Source organism: Pararge aegeria, chromosome Z (assembly GCF_905163445.1).
Source record: "Pararge aegeria chromosome Z, ilParAegt1.1, whole genome shotgun sequence".
Lineage (NCBI taxonomy): Eukaryota > Metazoa > Arthropoda > Insecta > Lepidoptera > Nymphalidae > Pararge > Pararge aegeria.
Genome location: NC_053208.1, coordinates 12,310,995 through 12,333,907, shown reverse-complemented (window position 1 = coordinate 12,333,907; position 22,913 = coordinate 12,310,995). Strand labels below are relative to the sequence as shown.

The 22,913-nt window shown below is 32.8% G+C and overlaps 1 protein-coding gene across 1 annotated transcript; it reads right to left on the bottom strand.

The window, feature by feature from the left end:
* Positions 1–2,610: 2,610 nt before the first annotated feature.
* On the bottom strand, positions 2,611–22,906 carry LOC120636529 (importin-7). The gene is made up of 14 exons (XM_039908044.1): positions 22,742–22,906; positions 21,762–22,313; positions 21,310–21,494; positions 18,403–18,576; positions 17,772–17,917; positions 16,885–17,688; positions 16,445–16,668; positions 12,476–12,652; positions 11,753–11,889; positions 10,104–10,306; positions 7,771–7,910; positions 7,471–7,582; positions 5,357–5,500; positions 2,611–3,718 (listed from the first exon to the last, which is right to left on the bottom strand). Exons 1-14 carry the CDS (start codon positions 22,823–22,825, stop codon positions 3,663–3,665), a joined length of 3,138 nt encoding a protein of 1,045 aa, XP_039763978.1. The 5' UTR covers positions 22,826–22,906; the 3' UTR covers positions 2,611–3,662.
* Between the last annotated feature and the right edge of the window lie 7 nt (positions 22,907–22,913).

The window sequence follows — 22,913 nt, the reverse complement described above, 5'->3', positions numbered from 1 at the left end:
AGTACGAAAGCGCTTATCGCCTATGCATCGTTTTTGATATTGCTTATGTAACACTACATTCGTTTACAATTAATTATTAAAATCTGAGACTAGACATGTGTATGAAATTTTTTTCACAATATGTGCTCTGTTAAAATTTACAAGATTATGTTTTACAGGTACAAAAATACCTTTTCATTACTGGAAATGAGTGTGATAATGTATTCCGCATTTCGTCCACGATTTCGAATTTTAAGTTCAACATTAAAATATAGCCACGTGCGAATCGGTTATGATGTATTCAACATTACAAGTACCTAAATACTGTGTTCACATAAGTATTTCAACAGAAAGAAAATACTTTTGTTTTGCTACATAATTTGAAGTCTGAAAATTTTAACTTTATAACATTTTAGTTTAAATAATCAAAATAGTTGTAAATGATATACTACAAATGCGTCATATAATATTTAATGCAATTATATAAATTTTAAAATGTTACTATAGCACATTTACACAAAACAAAACCGGCATATATAAGTCAGACTTGCTCATCGAGGTTACCTTAGTAGGAAACGCATAATATTATTTGATCAAATAATTCGATTTGTAAACAACTGCATAAATAAGTTTGTATGTAAAAATTCAGGTTACGTATGTTTTGAATTTTCTGCATGTTTCTTTATGTGTTATCGTTTCGAACGAAAAAATTGGCTACAGTGAAGCGTAAGTTTGCGCTTTACAAAACGTTTATTTTAATATATTTTATTTCCTTGTCCATATAGACATAGTACCTACAGCGAAAAATATAATTAACAACATTTCGATTAGTGTAGTTATTGAACTACACATTCGATATGTATAAAATATCTCAATATTTTCAATCATTGAACATCAACTCTAACAATTAACAATTTCAATACAATAAGTAACAGTGTCATAACATACTAGTGATAACTTTATTTTATGCCAAGATTATATACAAAGCAATTGGTTATTTGATTTAATCAAATAATCTCAAAAGAAAAAGAACATAATAACTATGATATATTCATTCACACTCATTTTAAGTTTTATTAGTATAGAATATGCAATTCTATGTTTTTTTTTAAATCATAGTCACAACTAACATTCACAGCAGGGTTTTTTATGGTAAAATTAATGGCAAGTAAGAATTTGATACTGTTTGCCGCTAACATTAGTTTAACGAGACTAATACCCGTTTTCACCAAACTTAGGAAAAGCATAAATCGGATGATGAATTCGGTGATTCCTAGAGAAAAAGTTACGACACCGATTCGGCGGATCATAAAGTGACACTTGACCGATTTAATAAATATAAACCCGATTTTTTTTAATAACCTTATATCCATACGAAAAATGAAAAATATAATAATACAAACACAAAATACCACACCTTGTGGCAAGAACCATAGACAAATGTATGGCAAAAATGTAAATGTATGGCTAGGAATCTTCTTAGATTAGGCGTTACTTATTTAGGCATTGCCTAGTCGGGCGTTAGTGAAAACGGGAATAAGTGTGACCAGCAGCAGGTGCTTTTCGTGTGCAATAAGATCCTGTCGGCCTATTCGAGTTAGCTGTGTGCATTGGCGCTTACAATACGCAATTTGCGCAACGCTATATAAGTTTTTCTATATATTTACAACATTGCAAATTGACCAGGATGCCTAGAGTGATATTTTTGCTGTGTTGGAAACAGTATTGTCCATTAAGATTCCATACAAATCGTATTTAAATTTCACGCGATCCTATAAAAAAAATCTCACACTAGGTGCGAGACGGTATTTTTGCGATGCCAATGCTTAAGATACAATGCAACGCGCGTTTAAATAAAATTATACCCCTTCCGTTATTTTACGTCACTAGCTAAAGTGTAGTAAAGCACACAGCTAAAGTGGCGGCGATCCTTCTACTAATTACTTACAGCCAAAGACAAAGTTTGTCTACCTCACATACCAGACGCGATAAAAGTATTTATTTAGATAAAAATAATTATCTATTATTATAAAATGAGCATTAAGGCAGTTTCATTGTACTACTTATGGTTCACTAATTTGGCTATATGTACAATAATGCCTTTCCAACTGTCTCATAGTGCAATCTATCTGTCTTATTCTTACGCCAAGATAGCTCTCAGATAGCAGATTTTAATCCTACTTACTTGACACCAACTGTTCTATTTTGCCCGATTTACGCAAGTTACTTATAAATTATAGCAAGCATGTGATATTCTGATGTGTAAACTATATTACTGTAAAACTTTATTACAATTTGTTCGGTATTTCTTGCGTGAAACGTAAGGAACATTCGGACCATGTATCATCGATATATTCACGTATATAGTGAGTTTTTTTTTTATTTACTCTCTACATGTTGGCCAAAGACTGCATTCACTCATGGTGATGAGTGACTATGTAATATAGCTGCGGGCTAACCGTTTAGGGGTAGAGGTATGGTAGTTATATTGAATCTTACCCCTAATTGGTTTCTAGGCGGCCGAACCGGGATGCTGATTTAAGCCCGGACCCTATCCCTTGTAACATCACTGAAGTCGTAAAACCATTGTTATTATATAATGTGACCGAACGTTTATATCTAAATCTGGTAATGGCCAGCAATCAATGCTTTTAATTTATTCGCAGCTCCTACTTAACAGCAGTGATTTATTAGGAACTGTAGTGAAACAATTAAGGCATCGCTCATTTTAAGTATTTTTTTTCGAACTACAACTACTCTACTTTTATACCAAGAAATTAAGGCGGTCAGTTTCCAGTTCTATGCTATTATTTTAACAGTGATCTATCTCAAAAGTACACTATAGTCCATTCGCGTTAAGAAAATAGTCATAAGGAAATAGTATATTCACAGTGGAGTAAAATTATATATTACAAGAGATTAAGTTTATTGGACAAAAAACTATCTCAAATGAAAGTTAAACATAATATATTAGAATTATTAAAAATATTATATTTTTAATTGTAGGGCACTATAATCTTTATTTTTATGGATATTATTAAAAAATGTGATTAAATACAACATTAGTCCATAGATACATTGTAAATACTGGAACTCTACATTCGCTGCGAAATATTGATCTCATTCATTTTTAAATTTAATTTGGGTAAAAAAACGCGCAGACACCTATACCTAGTTGCCATTGAACAACGAAGGCCAGTCTACAAAGATGAGTAACCATTTTCTTAACGAGAGTTAACCATAGTTCATTACGTAAAACTCCTAATTATGTATATTATGTACGTTTAAAAACACCGATTCATAAACCTGTACAAAAAATTTCAACGTACAAATAAATTAAGTTTAATAAATAATTATACGTCCCGCCAAGACACAGAACCGTGTAGGGGCGAGTCTGACTCACATTGGCCGGTTTTGTTTTTTTTTATAAGGTGCGATATTTTAAACCAACTATTAAAAGTGAAGGCTAGGTTGCTGTTTAGATATTTTCCCTAATATTTTTGCAGTATTCATTGTCGTAGTAAAAAAGTAAAAAAAATATTTATGGTCTGATTGATGGAGAATTAATTTTGTCAGACAAGAAAATTTTGCAATATTCAAACCAATGTTGCTCTCACACATACACAAGTGCTTTTTACGCATTAGAAATTAGATGTTTTCACATAAATGTAAAAGGTAGGGAATTATGAACCAAATTTGAATGTGGTAGGGACTTGCGCTGGAACTGTAAAGGAATAACCTGTAAAGAAAGAAAAAATTCATAGTCAAAATTTTAGAATAAAAATTCTTAGAATTTAAAGGTGAATTATCTACATCTTGTTTTACTAAGAACTTGAAACACTATTTCAGTTTAGCTAAGTTATATTGCAATGTATACTAATTTTAATATGACTAAGAAAAAATTAAAAGGTGATGGGGTAAAACTCCTTTATTACTGTAATTCATTAAGGAAATATAAATAGAAAATATAAAAAAAAATCATAAGACATTCTACTAAAAAAAAAACGGTTATAGTCTAGTGGTTAGGGCCTCGGTTTCCCTTTCGGAGGACTGAGTTCGATCCAGGCATGCATGATTATCGTAAGAAAAATCTGAACCTTCAAATCAAAGTTGCTCATAAAGCCCGAAGAGCCGAAGTGATTATCTTTGCTGACGGGCCGCTTAAGTAAATTGCCGGTATATAAGTCCGTTAAATATATAAAAGACGATTAGGTACCGCGAGTTCATAAAGTTGCACATCGTTATTTGAATATGAATATTTGGAAAAATTTAATTCTCTACACATCAGTGGTAATATAGTTCAATATCAAGATAGTTCAAGAGCATAGAACATTCACACATTCTTATATAAACATAAAACGTGTAAAAATTTCAAATGAATCCATTGACTGCTATTTGAGTTTTTTGACACTAACATAGGAAAGCTGAATTTTTATTAAGAAGAAGAAGAAGAAAAAGTCTTTATTGCACATACAAATATAAAACCAGGTTAACAAAAAATAAAATAAAAACGATACTAACTACTAACTAACTACTACGATATTAACTACTAATAGATAGCTGAAGTTTTTTAGTGTATTTTACTATCATTTGCTTCTACTAATGTAATAATTGCGCACGTTGCTGCGTGAAAGAAACCAATAAAAACACGCTCACAGCTTTGTCCGTGGGAACTAAATTCGCGTGTACTATTCCTTAGACTTATACTAGAATAAATGACAACGTTGCTGCGTGAAAGAAGAACAAACCAATAAAAACACACTCGCAGCTTTGTCACTGTGAATTTTTTACTATTCCTTACACCCATACTAAAAGAAATGCGCACGTCGCTGCGTGTAAGAAGCTCATATAAATATAAACCCATTCGCAGCTTCGCTCTTGCAGATTAATCGCGTGAAGATACTAAATTAATAAATGCGAGCGTTGCTGCGTGTAAAGCTATACCAATAAAAAAGCTCCTTTTGTAATTCAAAAATTAAAGCAAATAAATCTACTATGCTTTATTTTTGCCGCCAACTTTGTTAATATTATTTTTAACTAATAAAAAAAATAACATTTCATTGCATTTAACCTTTTTCGTTCATCATTTTATCCAACTAAACATTTCAGGAGGACTTGCGGAATAAAGAAAAAACCAATTTTATTGGTCGTTTTGAATGGAATTTTTGATGGTCTGTCAAATGTATGTCATAAAACGTAAATTATGATAACATCCCTGTTGATTTCGATGCCCCTTTGGCTAAAGCCTTGTTACGAAATTATTGGTGAAATTGGCCCTTAGTATTTTGAGTTGTTTCATTATTGGAAAATAAAAATAAATAATAATTAAACATGTAACAATTTATTTATTTTTAAACAGTTTCCAAACTTTAAATACCTCCACTTTGTTCAATGCGTTTGCTATCCTGTTGTGCCTTCCGTTGGTCGGCCAGAACAAATATAGTATTCAATTGCTTTTGCTGTTGATCTGTTAAGACACACGTCAGTGCATGGTATAGTGCAGGCTCGCTAGTAGACAATGCTGAAACAAGAATAGCTATTTATGCAATCGTTACGTGGTTAGTTATAGTCTAATTACGTATAGGCTTATTTACTATCGCTTAAAGAATTACTGTTGCATTACTCTTTCTAAAAAATTTAAATAAATAATACCTGAAGACTTTAATATTTAAGTAAAGTTTTCCCTGCAGTAGTCCCAAACGATTTTTTAAGTGTCCGATAGCAAGTCGCTAAATACTGAATTTAGTTCACCTTATAATTAGCAATATAAAACGTAAATCATCGTTGTACAACACTATCATGATCTTTAAGTCTCTTGTAATTAAGTACTTTCTAACATAGTGATACCACATTGTTTATAAGTCAATTTATTAATTAAAGTAACTGTATGCTTTTTTTTCAATTCAGCACAGATTAAATTCATTTATTAAATAGTAAGCTAAGAAAATTAAATTGAATATAAATGGTAAAATTAGACTTGAAAATATATGTTACTATAGTCGTAAAAATGTAATAGGCCCGTTTTGACATTCGTGCAAGACCATAGAATGTAACTTGGAACGAAACTGAAAGAAACAATAAAATGAAAATTAATTACATACAGTGTTTTAAAAAATACGTAATATCGCGAGTATTCTTTTAGCGCTTACTTTATAGTAGCATACAATTTATAATTGTTGCGAAACGTTCCGAAAAAAGTTACGTTCTCAGTCTTTTTTTTTTATACTAGAGCTGTAACCATTTTTTACTGAATATGGAAATTAAATATTGTGTAGTTATTTTTACTGCAAAGAATGAGCTTGGTTCTCAAAATGGGTTCTGAATAATGAGTCTGAGCGGCACATGACTGAAGAGTCCCCGCGCGCACTGCGCTGTTTTTCGTTCCTCATCTTGTAAAGTTGACTGTGCGCTCGTTTAAGTTTGATATATATTGTTTACTATTACGTTAACTGTGGCTCTTCTATTTTGGACATTAATTTAAACATATTGATTTGACTCGATTTTTGTGTTTGTTGTTATATTATTATGTATTGTAAAGTGTTCGTTCGTTCAAAGTATTCCTTTAACTTCACAACCAATACGCGTGACTGGCTGTTGATTATACGTCCACTTTTCAACATGTTTAACTAACTAACTCTGTTTCAACATGTTGAAAAGTGGACGTATAATCAACAGCCAGTCACGCGTATTGGTTGTAAAGTTAAAGGAATACTTTGAACGAACGAACACTTTACAATACATAATAATATCAATCAAGTACTGATACAAACTTGAATTGATTTATCGTGAGTATCGAGTCCCGAGTCTTATGGTTCCATAACTAGTTACGTCGCGATGACAAATGTCAAAACGGGCCTATTACATTTTTACGACTATAATAATTAGAGTGCACTTAATGTTTTTAGGTCCTACCTGCTTTTACGGTTTAGAAACAACCTTTATTGTAATGTTTTTTTTAACAAACAATAAATGTAATATATATATAGAAAGTTTAGTACAATAACGTAAATTTGCCGTTAATTTATGCTGTACATTTCATTCCGACCGATACAATGTCAACCTCTTAAACTATTCATATTGCGGCGTATAGGTATTACTTGAGTAAAATTACCTCGCTTTGGTTTTAAATATTGACATTTAGATATAGTAACTCCTATCAAACATACCCCCAATCCTTAGTACCAGACCAGAGTTAGAAAATGCTGATAATCTTCCTAAAATGTTTGTCGAAGCCTGCCAACCAACATTGCAGTAGGTTGGTCTTTGCTCTAAAATCCTCTCTCCTATGACTCCCTCTATCATAGGAGAGAGAATAGTCATCGGACTATGATAAGCTTTTGCCTTTGGCTTCTTTTGGTTGTCTGTTAGATTGGTTGATATGATGATGAGGTCTTGAAAGGGAGTTTTAACCAGCTTTAATCAAGTTTTCTGCCACATACTATTGTTTTAAACTGCCTAGAACATTACTGATTGAATTGAAGATTTACTTACTTGTTAATATGTTTTTGAATTTGATGTATTCGTCAATGGTGCAGTCACTTTCATCAAGAGGAGTTGTGTAGCACTCAATCGCAGTTTCGTCTGGCTCGAAATCGTCTTCATCCTAATCAATAAAGACAAACCTAAATTACTAAAGGAATTAGAATTACAACATAGTGGAATGATTTTATATATTTGTTTGGAAAATTTCCGAATCACTCTGATTTTTATTGAACTTTTTAATAATAACAAATGGAAAAGATGGTTATACCTTTGCAATTAAAAATATGGGTATATGACAAACAAACTTACATCGTCACTGTCATATTCTTCAATTTTGGCCGTCATATTTATGCCTTGTTGAGCAGTGTTTTTTGTCGCCATCCTCGCAAGGTTTACAAGATAATCGCTGTTCATTTGTTCGATATCGTCATCGTCACTCGAGAGAACCTCTGTGAAAAAAGAACAATATATTTTATAAGCAAATACTCATCTTGAAGTTGCTCTTAAAACGTTTAAAGTTTGTATTAAACATTACCACATAAAAAAGTAATATCTATATCTATACTAATATATAAATCTATAGAGTTTTATACTGTTGTTCCGTTAAAACTATAAAACTATACATCCGATTGAATTGAAATTTTGCAAGAGAATTTATTGACTTAATGGATAGGCTAACTTTTTTATAAGTGTTAAATCTCCGAAGTGTATAGCGGGGGCGTTAATGATTAGAAAAATCATAAAAAACTAAATTTTGAATTTTAACTCTTTTAGACATGAAATTTGGACAGAATTTTTTTGGGCTATGATACGAGCAAACAAGAAAGTATTGAATTAAGTTAAATCACAAAATCGGTAACGGGGGTGCTAATGAAAAAAAATTAAAAGGTACTATAATTCTCACAGACTTAAAATTTAATAAAAGTTTCATGTTTGTTAAATTAAGGTCACTTACTATCAGTTTTCGAAAAATTTTAGCCCTAGAGGAGATTGTGGGGGCGTTAAAATTATTTATATAATTATAATTGTTGATAACATCCTAAAGGTTTTTTTATAGTAATAAATGATGGACCAAGCTGTGGTAACCTAATGGTTAGTGAAAAACCATAATTTGTAACATAAACAGAGGAACAAATTGAATGCCATGCAAGGAACACATCCTAAGAAATGACACCCTTCGGACTGGAACGCAGCTTAGCAGCTTAAATAGGCATGAGGGCACAAAATGCTTTAATAGGTACTACTACTAAAACTTTCAGTGCGGAAGAGTCTATGTAAGATTTGCAGTCAATGATTGCAAATCTTACATAGACTATCTATAATTTCCAAATTATACTGGTTGCCTCTGGAAGTAGGAGGGACATCTTTAGTGCTAATATCTATATATATAAAAATGTTATGTTGGTTTGTGTACGCTTCAAAAACTCAAATAGTTCTGCAATGATCGGGCTGAAATTTTAGCATGTTATATAATACGCATCAAGGATTGTTTTTATCTATTTTTCTCAACCATTCAACCAAAACGTGCCACAGCGAAGCATGGCAGGGTACAACTAGTCATAGTATAAAGGAGTACGTGAGCGATACTAAAGCTTGTGTGTGAATTGTTGCTCTTTAAACCATGTTGCTTTTTAAATAATTCTAACTTGCAGTGTCAGATGGTGATAACAAAAAGATTTTTGAAAATTTCTTATTTTTATGTACTTAAACAAAAAACAGATTAGAAATTTTCAGTCTTTATTCAAATAGGCACATAGATGGCAATTTGAATTCTCATCTATCAAAGCATTTATTAATTGTTTCAAGATTTACATTTTCATACATTTAAAGAAACACAATATACTTTATCTATACAAATATTCTAGAGAGAAAAGATTTGTTTGTCTATTTGTGAGAGATAAACTCTGAAACATTGTTTTTTTAGTTTGTTAATATTCATTTATTATTTGATGTTTCCTATATCGACGTACCTGAATAAAGTGACAGTACCGGCATTAAATAAAAACGTAGGTTTATTCCACTCAATATTTACTGGATATGCGGACTTCATAGTGTGTGCTCGGCTGGCCAAATAATGAGACTAGTAGTTGTTTTTTTAATAATACATCAGGAAAAAATAATCTATTTCTTACAAAAGTATTTAAAATTACGTACACAAACCTTTAACATTGCTAACAAAACAACAAAACAGAATCCCAGATAAAAATCCTCTGAGAAAATAGTTTTTTTTTGCCGGCAGTTGCTCATCTTCCCAGCACAGACTTTGAACACCACATATCAAGTAAATGACGCCTTACTACCGTTGCAGCTCTTGTTAAAAGAAAATGTATGTGTATGCCTGTAAGATGATATCAATCCCACAGGAATCATAATAATAATCTCTGTGCTATTACCAGATCTGTTCAGTTTTCAAGCGTTATTGAGTTACAAATAACTATGCAAACCGTACTCCACCAATCTGTACTGTGCCAATGTGGTGGACTACGGCCTACACCCTTCTTATTGTAGGATGGATGGATGATGATGGTAGAAGTATAGACTTTAGGCATGTTAGTAATTGCAACTGTAATTTTTTATATGATACTACTCTAAATTATGGTAAGAGGTTAATAAGGCCCCTAAAAAACAAAACCTAAAAGTACCTTCGTCGTCATCCCCGTCTTCTTCTTCTGAAGAGGTGTCATCGTCGACTTCCGCCCGTGATTCGTATGCACGCTTTAATCCATCGAAAAGTACTAGGCACGATGGAAGAAATGACGGCAAAATTTCGTCGAGGTTCGGTCTCTGTGGACCCATTTCGAGAAGAGTGCAAAAGCCGAGTACGCACAGTTTCCTATCGTGTAACCTGTAAAAGTATAAGTATATTAGTTTTATTTTTCTATGCTGCTCAGGTTTGTCATGGGTGTTTGTTCATGTAAATGAAGCAAATACTTAAAAAGTAATTATTTACCAAATATAATCACAAATCTAAATTAATAAAATATCATTAAAAGTCAGATAAAAGTCATTTGGTGTTATAAGTACAGATTTTTATTTTACAACCTTTCAGTTTTGGAGAAAAGTTCCATGCTTTGACGATCGAAACCCCTATCAATTAATGTTGCAATGTCCGCCAAATAATATTTGCACATATCTTCAATTGATCACATATATTAATATATGTGATTAATTGAATGGAAAAAGACCATGTTTAAATTATAATTTAAAACTGCATAAACTAAAATGGAAAACTAAATCCAAAAAAATATTATGGCAACTAATTCGTATGAATATTTAGAAACGGCGCGAGCTCCGTGAGTAGGAACCAGAATAGGTTCCAAACTTTAAAATGAAAATGTATTAAATTATAACATAGCAGATAAGGAGAGGTAATTAAAATATGTCTGATCCGAAGAGGAAAGGATTTTTCCAGTCCAGAATGATATCATGCAGGTTCTCAGGGAGACTCAGACAATTTATAATTAAAAGGAGATTAATGCCTTATCTCTTTTAACCGAAAGGTGTCTGCTAAAGGCTGAGTCTTCAAGTTCGAAGAAGACATGTTGTGCCGACCCCACTTAACGAGAGATGACGGAAAGATCTAAGATCAACATCAAGGAACAGGTAGTGGTAAATCTAAGCTGACCTATATAAAAATGCTCGAATTGCATCATAGTAAACAATAATAAAATAAATACAGCCGTCAAAACTAGTATTTTGATCAAAAATAATTAATCATTCTGCTGTGTCAGAATTGAACAATTATTTTTAATTTGTATTTTATATCTATTACCAAAAATAATGACTTTTGTATTTAACTGAATATATATAAAAGATGACAAAAATGTCACAAACAATGTAACATTAAACTTTTCTTTAAACATTAAAGAAAAATAAAAGGGTATTATTTATTGGTATCTTTAATTCCTATAGAAAACTAACAACTTTAATTGCATTCAAAGAAAAGACATATAAACCGGCAAGTCCCAGTCAGACTCGTTCAACGAGGTTTCCGTACCTTAGAATGAATTATTAATATTTGACAGATTCGAAAATACTGAACCTCCTAATTAAAAACATGATATTGTTTTTCTGTAATCCTGTATCGAATATGTTATCACTACTATGGACATGCTAATATGTATCTATGAATGCAACATTTTATTACTGTAGTACTTCACCTTACCTCTCCAACTGCCTTGGGTGGAGAACTCCTAAAGTGATAAGTGTTTCCATGTCCACATCTTTTATTTTTTTCATTTTTTCGTTATTATCAATTGTAAAGTGCTAAATAAATAAACAATATAATTACCCCATAAAACAGTCAATGTCGTGAACCCACTGTTTAAGAAAGTGTTGCGTTATAGACGCATTAGGCACAGACTCCTGCAAACTATCGAGAATTGTAAACAGTAGGTGTGGATTGCAGTACATTATAGCGATCAGCACCTGCCGAAAAATATAGCAATATTAATATTATAATTGCAATTTTGTGTCCATTTCAATGATAATCATTGTCAGACTATTAGTATAAAAATATAATAATATCCTAATTCCAGGTGGAGGTCTCTTTAATCTTGTTTAAATTGTGATGAACCCAAACGCAGAAATGATAATAAAGTTTAAAAAAAAAAACATAATAACAGGCCTATCTGTAGTTTTTAGAATAGTATTGTCTCTCAGTATTTACCTTTAAAATTGCTTTATCGCAAAATCTGTAAGGTAAGCATAAATCTATAGTTTGGGTCATTGCGACTAACTAAGTTTTTGTTATTGGGGGAATGCTCTGTACTAATAATTGATGCATATGGGCGAATAGCCGCTTAATGAATGTGGTTCCATCTTTAGAAAATTGACACTTTATAGAATCTTTTATAGTATATTTGTAAGTACATATTTGTAACAATTCTACTTGTTCTGTGCATAGCCGTTACTGAAAATATCGGGCAGTAGTTTAGCCACTAATTTTATTTAAGAAGATAAATAAGAACTTCATTTTTATAAATGTATGTAGATATCATTTGATCAGTTTTACCTGTAGTAGCATTGTTCTAAGTTCCGAAGTCTTGACTTTCCTCGTGAGCCTGCTAAGTACGAGCTCGACAAATGAACGTAAGCAGTTGTCTATTTTACCCGAGCATTGTAAAACTATTACTTCGAGAAGTTTCGCTGCGTAGACTTCAGATTCGTCTTCTGCATCTGAATTGAGAACCTGAAATGTTGTGTAAACATACATTATTAAACGATTAACAATAACACATAGAAATTGCAGTAACTTCAAATGGTCAAAAATAAGTCTAATCGCAAATTAATAATTTAGCCTAAACAAAAAAAAATGTATTCACTTACGATTTTCCTGTGTCATTGCTAATAATTAATTATTTCAAACGTGATTAGACTTTAGACGCTATTTAAGTTATTAGTCATATTAGATAACCTAGGTAACATTATATGTATGGGTTATCTGTTATAATTAATTAACTTTAATGACTTAACAAAGTTATTACCTGTCTATATAAAGAGGCATAGTACTTATTCAAATTTTGTATATAATAAATATACGCCTTTTTAAAGAGCACAACATCAAAATTCGCATGAAAAAAGAATAATGTCAAGTGAAAAATTAAATTGAAAACCCACAATCTTGCCTCTGTTGGCATATTTCCATAGACAAGCCCAAAAACGTTCTTTTATTCATTATGTTACGCAAAAGCGCGTCGATATTGGCCCAGGTAACAAACATTGGCCCAGGTAACAAACATTTACACATGCCTATATATATTTATACCCCATTGCATTATAAGCGGTGTCAGCCTAGCACAAGTGGTGATAGCCTAGTGATTTGGACTTCGGCTTATTTGGGGGGAAGTTCAACCCCTAACAGGCACATTAAATTTGACTTGCTTAAATAGTGAAGGAAAACTACGTGTGGAAACCTACATGCCTCGAGTCCGCGTTTGGCCTTCATGTTGGACTACCGCCTAAGCCCGTTATATAAAATATCTTTTATTTTAACCCTCGCTGTGTTCTAAAGTGTTAGAATTTCAAAATGATTCAGCCAGAGCAGCATGTTAGGTATAAACATACAAATTTTCACAATCCATAAATATGAATTTCGCATAGCATTATGATGTCATCACTACAACGAAAATGTAAAATATTCTTTTTGTAGCAGTGTATTCCGTAGGTGGAGGTTGAAACTGAATAGCAATCACGAATATTAATACAGGCAGCAGTTAATATATAAGGAGGCTATGATTTATTGTACAAATAGGTATAGCCTTTTTTCAAATATCTAAAGATTAAAAATAACAATTTGATAAACTGGCGTGCATAAAAATTAGGCCACCTTTAAAATAGGATCCTATGGAATGCATATTTAATTTTTATCATTTCTAGCAACAACAAAGTAAAAGTCACAGCATTGCAATCTCTTTCTAAGGTAAGAAAAAAAATTGTTCTTTTTTTTATTCGTTTATTACGATATTTTCAAGAACCGCCATCTCATTAACCTATCAAGTTAAAATTAACGCAGTGTATTAGCACTAGACTCCTTTTTTATTTTTATTGCCGCAAGTACAGAGTATATTCTTTTAATTTTACGACGCTTAAAATGGATATTCAAGAAGCAGAAGTTGTTCGCATCATCACGCTATTGGAAACCGGAATGAGTCAACGAAATGTGGCCCGTACGTGTGAAGTTAATCGTTCCGCTGTTCAATGGACTGCCCAGCGTATAGTCCTGATCTCAACCCAATAGAACCTTTATTGGATGAGTTAAAGCGGCAGGTCAAACAAGAGAACCAGCACCGATGACTTTAGCACAGCTGAAAATCGCTCTTGTCGAGGAGTGGAACAATATTCCACAGTCAACGATAAAAAACTAATTATGTCAATGAGTAAAAGGATGGTCTGCGCTATCAAAGCTAGAGGAGGCAATACCCTCTACTGGTGGAGGTTAATTCGGTCCAAAACTAATTAAAAATTTCATTTGGCAAAAATCACTTGTTTACGAATTTCATCAACTTTTCGAAAATTTCGTGTAAAGCTTTGAATAAAGATGTTCCTTACCTGAAATGCATTTCATTTTTCATTTTGTTTAAAAGTAAGTAAATAATTAACTTAAGTTGAACTTTATTGACAAAAAGAAATTAGGGCATTTTATTATGTGGCCTAATTTTTATGCACGCCAGTTTAGAATAATCCCGCTGATCTGTTTAAACCATTTTCATCTAATAAATTAAGCATAAAACCCCAATGCGTGGTCCGAGACCAGCTACTGCAATAGTTTCAAGCAGGGCTCGGAAACCGAAAAAATTTCAAACCAGTTTCAGTTGTTAGTATTGTATCATTATACCCTGGTATATATGACTATATAACTATCATTTCGATTAAGGCTTCGGTTTCTTTTTTTTAACCGGTTAAACAGAGAAACCGGTTCTAGTTTAATTTCAATTGACAAGTTGTGCGAACTTTTATTTCAGTTCTTTTTGTGATTAGCTGTGCGCGCTGCTATGCGTACGAGTAATCAAAAGAGTTATAAATTTTATTTTTAAAATTAAGGATTTTCGATTTATACATCTCGATTTGTAGGAATCGACCCAAATCTATTTCAAAGATTTATAATTGATACAATTTTTGTTCTTTGCAGCGAATTCGCATTCACCATGAACTAGGATAGGCAGTTGTCAAAAAGACAAGCGCGTCTTGCATAAAACGGTTAATTTAGATTTATTAAACGTTATCAAATCGTTAGAAAGTTAGAACGGAAAACTATAATATCATTTCAGTTCGTTCCATCATTAAAATATAAACGTAAAACGCAAACATTAAAATGAACCGGCTATTAACCAAAATATTAAAGGTAAATTGAAACCTGTTCCGAGCCCCGGTTTCGGGTGAGCATATACGGTGTGCATTTTTACTGCAACTTGCGCAGAGCGTAGGAGAGCAAGCAAAAGGCGCGCAAGCAACAAGATCACACTCGTGCAATTGGGCAGTCGAACGTAAATATTCGCATTGCATTTTCTACTGTGTTCGATTGATAAAAGTGCATCGGTGTCCACCAAGTAAACGATATACGACAGAACATTACAATATTTAAGACAAACGCGTGCAGACGTCACTGAAGAGCATTTTTATGTTTCCCCTTTGTGTTAAGTTTTTGATACTGGAGATCCTCTTTGATGCCTTTGGGTTGTTGTCTTAAGATTGGAATTTTTATTTCGTTTCCACTACTATCGTGTTTATTTAGCGTATGTAATTATATAATATTAAAAGCTTTGCACTGCCCCCACTGTCCCCAGTAGGCGCTGGCTCTGCGCAGGTCTTTTTACTTTTTTAAATAGTTATCTTTAAGAGACCAAGCAGATGGTCCATCTGAAGGCGTGTGAAAAACCATAGCCTATAAACAGAGAAACAAGAAACATGTTCTACAAAGTGCCGCCCGTTCTACAAAGACGCTTTGGTGCTAAGCCTCATGTGCCCGTAATTACACCAGCAAATACACCCTGACTGGTACACCGCAATGCTGCTCATCAGGAATAAGCATGGCGCTAGTACTTCCACCAGGTACCAGTCGGTAGCAGTAACTTCCGGTAGGACCAGCTCTGTCACAAAAACCTCCACTACTACTTAGACGTGTAAGAGAAGTTGAAGTACACTCTATAGATCTCAGCGTTTAGTTCACCTGCTGTGCAGAGCGCAAAAATGTTCAGATAATATACTAAAGGCGCGCGCGACCAATTCGCGTGCAGCTTGTGGTATTTAGCAAACAGATATTCGCGACGCATTTGCCTATTTATGAGGTCGCCAGGTCGCAGACATCACAAAGTATTTCATGAAATACTGATTAATTATATATTCAATTATTATATTATCACATCACTGTACAGATGTCAATACAATTATGAATGCTATCAGCTTTATATGCACAAGTGAAGGAACATGATTTTATTTTCAATCCATGAACATATAACTTTAAAAAAGTATCTGGTAAACTTACCGCTTTGACCATGTTGAACATGGCTAGTATATGATTCTCATTTGACAGAAAGGCATTAGTATCAATAGTTATGTAATTGTGAAGGACAGGCATCATGTCAGTAAAGTAGTCAAATCCTTCCTTTTCAAACACCTGGTACAACATCTCCAGGACTTTCCACATGTCTTCTGATATCGTTTTTGCAGTTAAATTACATAGCAACGTCATAGCTTCTTCATAATACTCTGTAATACGTGCAATTACTATTAATTACTTCACTATTTTAGTGATATTGTTTTGTAAATAACTTAAGTCAGGATTGTACTTACATCGTTTTAGCCAGTATTACTTAAAATGTTTAGTTTAGATACTTGAAATGGCTAAAATAGGTATTATTAAGACTGAAACCGGAGCTAATACTGCTTCAAACGATTTTAAGGCAAACCAATATTTATACTTACCTATAATATTGTGATGCAGAATATGCCCAACAACACGTAACACAGTTTTTTCTAACTGTGACATTATGTCGGGATTTTCCTCCATGGCGGTCAGCACAGTTTGCATGGTGTTAAGTAGACCCATAGCAGTGATTGCCTTCTCGTCTGTTCCAGAATCAGTTTCTATAACTTTACTGAAAGTTGTCGCCAAATGATCCATGATCTCATATGCCATCAGCATCAACTGTTCAGTATATAGCGGCACAATTTTTTGTAGCACATTAGCAATATTATCGTTCTCTGTTTCACGAACAACATGAAGCAACTCAGTTGTTACTGCTTTAACTTGTGGTTCTAACAATTTATGTACTTTCTCCTGAGAGGACAAAAGCATTTGAAGTGCTATCGCAGCTTCAACTTTCACAGGTAATTCTGCATCATTAAGCAGAGCATTTACAGTGAGTCTGACAGCATCAATCAAAAGTGGTTCGCTCTTGAATCTAACACCAGCAAAACAGTGAAGAACCCAGCAAGCCCTAGCTCTCATGTAACCAAATTGACTATGAAATTCGGGGAAAACGTATTGACTAAGTAAGGAGTCAATTTCTTCCTTGTAGAACTTTTTCTTTATGAGGATATCGTTAAGAGTTCCCACCATGTGCAAAGCACCATCCTTTTGGCGTGGCCCATATTCTCCGCCTTGACTGGTAAGCACTTGCATACAAAGATGCATTGTCCGTTCTAGCATATCCTTGCGCTTTTTGCAGCACGACAAGAGGAGTGATTGTGCCGCCGTTACGGGAGAGACGAAATCTTCAAATATGTCTAGAATATAGAAAGCATATAGCATATAGCACAAATATTCAGAATTTTGTTTTATATATACAAAAAAAAGGTTATATGCTCACCAAATTTGATACGTATGTACTCATGTGGATCACTAAACCATAGCTCTTCATCAGCCTCTGAGTAAGACATAAGTGGAAACAGCACGTCTTGTATGATGGCAAACATATGAGGTTTTAACAATTTCCAAGAGTGTGCATGGCTAACACTGTCGATAAAATCACATTTAATATGAAACATTTTTATTTATAATAAAACAAATACTTAAAAAATACAGAAATAATTATAAATTAGTACTCAATTGCGACTACATCTATATAATGTTGTTCTTCGGGATTATGCTTTTTGCAACCCAAACATATAATCTTTAAACCATTCTTGATTTAAAGACTATACATATGGGTTGTGAAGTTGTCCTTGGGCATGTCCTGTCCTTTTTACGTTAATTTTTGGTACAAATAATCGAATAGGCATATTCTAAGTTCACTAGACCTAAGGCTGAATCTTCTCTCACGATCAGGCGTTTGCCTGCATATATATAAATTAAATCATCCCTGGATACATCAAATCAAAAAATATTTTCTTAACAAAGGCCTTTCAGATGTTCTTGAGAATCTTACATACATAAGTTTAGTATTATTGTAAGGCAGATAATTGTTATAGATATTTTTTTTACATAAACAATATACTTACCATTGGTCTATGTAACTTAAAGTTTGTTGCAGCACTCTTGGCGATATATATACTTTTTGTCTATATTGATCCAGGATTTGTAGCAATACCTCTAGAATTCCGCCAGTAAAGGTTGTCAGATACCATTCTGAAAACTGCACATATTCCTCGCGAGCATTGACTGGACTTCCATACCTACAAATTGAGTACAATGAAAATGTACACTAATCAGAAATATATTAAAATGATTGCCAACTTCTTAAACCAGCATGAAAGTGTCAGCACATCGTGTCTGTATGATATGTTCAGTAAGAAAAAAAAAAATGTATAAAAATATGCACTGGTGGCCATATTAGAATTGAATAAGAACAGATGAATAAAAAAAACACAGATTTTTTTGAAACAAAGTATATGTTCCTGTTTATAAATCCATACCAAGTAAGCGACTAGGCGTGTCGCCTGTTGCCAAGTGATAGCTGGACTCCATGAATATTGGAAGTACTTAAGGAAATGCCAAGGTGATGCAGGTTTCAGAGGGATAAGGGATACCTCATACATCCACAACTGATCAGGCATTTAGAAGTTATAGTGGAACAAAGAATACATACATACATTCATACATTACCCATTAAAACATTACACTCCTATTTTGATCTCCAAAAATCAGCTTCTGTATGAAACTATTTGCAAAACTTGAAAAGACTGGTTTTTACACGTTTTATTTCTAAATACTTTTTATCTCTAAGTGAGATGGATGATGGGAAAATAGTGAGACAAAACAAAGCGTAGTCGGGTACAGCTTGTTATAAATAAAAATACAGAACTAAAGTTAATATCTGTACTCATTATTTCTATGACTGGCTGCAGGATACAATTAATAACGATTAATGAGCAGTTGGATAAATGTATTATATGTTGGATGTATGTAACTTTGTATAAAGTTACCGTTTTTTCATTATGTATGTTCGTGCATCACGGGAAGACTACTCTACTCTATAAATACAAATACAAAAGGGACTTAGGCGTAAGGCACACGGCAGGATAAAGGCTACTTTATATAAAATAAACTATCCTAATTATAAGTGGAAGCTTGAATGTACGAAATTAGGGTTTTTCGCATTGATTTGTAGTTTTCGTGTAGCTATATTAAATAAATTCCCGTAATCGTAGTCGTAATCTCAAAAATCAGTCATCATACAGACGTTTTAAAATATACTGGGATCATGATCTTTACAACAAACATATATAACAACACACAATTATATACGTGTAACAACATATATATGTTTGTTGTAAGGATCATGATATAATTGTGTGTTTTATTATTTCGATAACATTTTTTTTAAAGAATATTTAAAGTGATACCTACCTACTACTGAGACACTGCCAATAGGTCTAAAAGCATTAATATTACCACTCACAAAAACAATTTCTAAAACATGTACATATTTTATTATATATAAGGCTCAAGAATCCTTGAAAATAATGTACATGCATCGTCACCGAATAATTTTCAGCTCTAGGTACAATAGTTTGGCTTTGATAGCATCTTCTTGCGACAATACTATTGTTAAAAGCATCACTATTAATAGTTTTGAATCTGATTTCATCGATATCTACTTATATGAACCGCCACACAGGAACCTAGTGTAAAGGATGTTAAACAACAGCTCTGCTTGCATGACCACAACCTATAGTATTAATAGTTTAGTGACATTACAATACCATCAGTAGTTTAAATATGAATTGTGAATCTAGTACACAAGTTTTGTGTGGAAGGACCTTCACACACCATATTAACTGAACACAAACTCATCTTAAAATAAGACCATGAGTTTTATGTTTTACAAAAATAAAGTTTATTATAAAAACTGTGAAAATAGTTGTTGAAGCATTGCAAACTTCTAGCCGCCTAGGGGACTTAAGCACTTTCTTAAATATAAAATTAAACCAGAGTGTAGTCATAAATCAATATAAAATGTTCATTGTGAATACTGGACAAACATATTTATTTATCAAATCACTTTAATATTTTAAGTTTAAGTAATTAAAAATAAGATTGTTTGCCAGTAATGATCACAATTCTATCTGCCTACTTTAATGTTTTTTATTGTCACATCTCTTTTTCAAGCACAGCTAAAACTAACCAAAGATTTGAACATGCTCCTTTAAATTTAGTAAAGAATTTAATCTGTTACAACAATTTATTTTACATCTTGATGGGGGTGCATAGAAATAAAATTGTTTGCCATATTAGGTACTATTCCATATTGGATTTAGAATGAAGACACTGTTACCTTTCTTTGTTATCTACGTCAAATATGTATGCAAGATTTCAGCTCAATCAGTTGAGGATAAACTGGCTTACAAACAGCCAAGGAAATAGCCTACATGTTCATTACATCTTGATTTGAAAAACTCTACATAACACTTGTACAAGCGCTTTTATAAGTTTTCATGCAATTAAGCCTATTTGCATCCTCCTTAATTTTTTATAACTTTACATAAAGTGTACAGAGGTTTAAAGCAGTGGCTCTTTTCTGTTATGTTTAATTTTTTGTAAACCTACTAATGTTTGAACATTTTGTAAATTATTTTTAAGTAAAAATTAAAATGCATTATTTTACTTTATTTTTAAGAGATACATATGGTTGCTTAGACCAGTGTTTTTGTTGTACTTTTGTACGAAGTATTTATTTATGACATACTATTTACTCATTGCACAAAGATACTGTGTACAGTAAAAACTAACTAGACTATGAGAAAGGCAAGGAAAAAACTTGAATACAAACTAAGACAAATTAACAGGTAATTTGGTTTAGTAATAGAGATTTTCACTAAATTTTTGATGGCAAAGTATACCACTATTTTAATAGCTTTTATAGTTTAGTTACGCAATTTGGTGTTACATATAATGAGAAGACTAACCTTTCAAACAATCTGTACAAAGTATGAACAGCCCACTTCTTGCACTTCCACCAAGGTAATTCCATGCGTTCATCCTCCTCAACTAGTAATGTATGCTCTGGTACAGGCTGTTCCATGACTGATCTCAGGACCTCCATCCACTTAGTAAATACCTCCTTAGTTATTAAACCCAGAGGCAATGCATACTGCAAAAAATCATCATTTTAAATAAATAGCATTTATATTTTTATGTATGACAAATATAATTGTATGACAATAACATCAATTGTTACACTTTCCCAAAACTACACATGTCACTGTTCTAGAGGCAAAATGTAAAAAGATACAAGATCCCTATCTTAGTGCGGCTCTGGTTTAGTGACCCATCTCAGCTCAATGGACAGGTTAAATGTGTAATGGAGGTGACAATATATGAACGACTGTAATCTTAGAATAATAGAAAATATAATTACTTTTATCAATCCATAAAAACATTTGAGTATCTGTTTCTGTATAAGCACAGATTCAACAGATTGATCAGCCTGGAGATTCACTATGAGATTATACATCATAGGCAATAGTAAGTTCATGGCTTCAATAAGAGGGGCCTTTTTCTCTATCGTATGATACTCGTAACATTTGATTAACTGGTACAGGCACAGGAGAGCCCCCATCCAACTATTTGGTTCATGGTTTTGCAAGTAAATGTGGATTTTATCAACAATTTGAGGCCAACGGGCTGGAAAGTCATGTTTGATCATAGTTTTGAGGCAAACACAAAGTTGCACTCTGATGATATCAGGAGCTTGAACAATTGCATCCACCATCATATCTCTAACCATTGCACGGTCCTGTTCATGAATGCTAAATGGTATAGGTTCTCCTTCCTCTGGTTCTTTTTCAAACCATCCGGATGTCACCAGGTTCTTCAAATACACAACTCCAGCCTGTCGCACTGGTAATGCAACATCATTTAGCATAACACCTTGAAGCAGTGATGGTGCAAATCCGATTATTTTATGGATCTGTAATTTTAATATCACTTTAAAAAAAACACCTTTATATTCATATTTACAAAAATCGGTCAACCACTTTTTAAGTAAAATTGTTTTTATGTTGTATTATTTATTTGTAATTGAATTCAATTTTGCATAAACTTTCGTGAACATTATTCTTGTTTAGGAAGCCATAATAATAATTCTAGCGAATATTGTGAATATAAGTGTCAAATCGAGAAATTTCCAGGTTATACATATGGAAAAGTAAAACAAAGCAAACTTGATCGTTTTAAGAAAAATACGCATGTTACAAGAAATCTATTCTAGAGCGGCATGTTATTATTCGGGAAAATTAGGTATTACAAGCAAAATAGACCATGTAAAGTGCTAATGAGCCGTGCAAATTGGTAGCATTGTAAATTTCTCGAGCATGTGGATGACAATATGCAATTTACCCGAGCGAGCTGTTCTTCAGCTTGCTGCCTCTGATTTGGGTCAATAGTTGCGCGTAATATTTCCGTCAGCTCTCTGGTATCCATTTTTCCGTAATGAACATTAAACTAATATTGTAAATTTAAATATAATACGGACTCAAGCCGCCTCCACCGGGCGTGGATAGAAAAGACA

What these genes read in the sequence shown, in the direction of transcription:
- LOC120636529 (XM_039908044.1), bottom strand. Translation starts at nt 22,825, where the DNA reads ATGGATACCAGAGAGCTGACGGAAATATTACGCGCAACTATTGACCCA. An exon ending in TGTTCAACATGGTCAAAGCG is followed by an intron (nt 12,653 to 16,444) that starts GTAAGTTTACCA and finishes ACAACATTTCAG; the next exon opens with GTTCTCAATTCAGATGCAGA. An exon ending in TTAGAACAATGCTACTACAG is followed by an intron (nt 11,890 to 12,475) that starts GTAAAACTGATC and finishes ATTTTTCGGCAG; the next exon opens with GTGCTGATCGCTATAATGTA.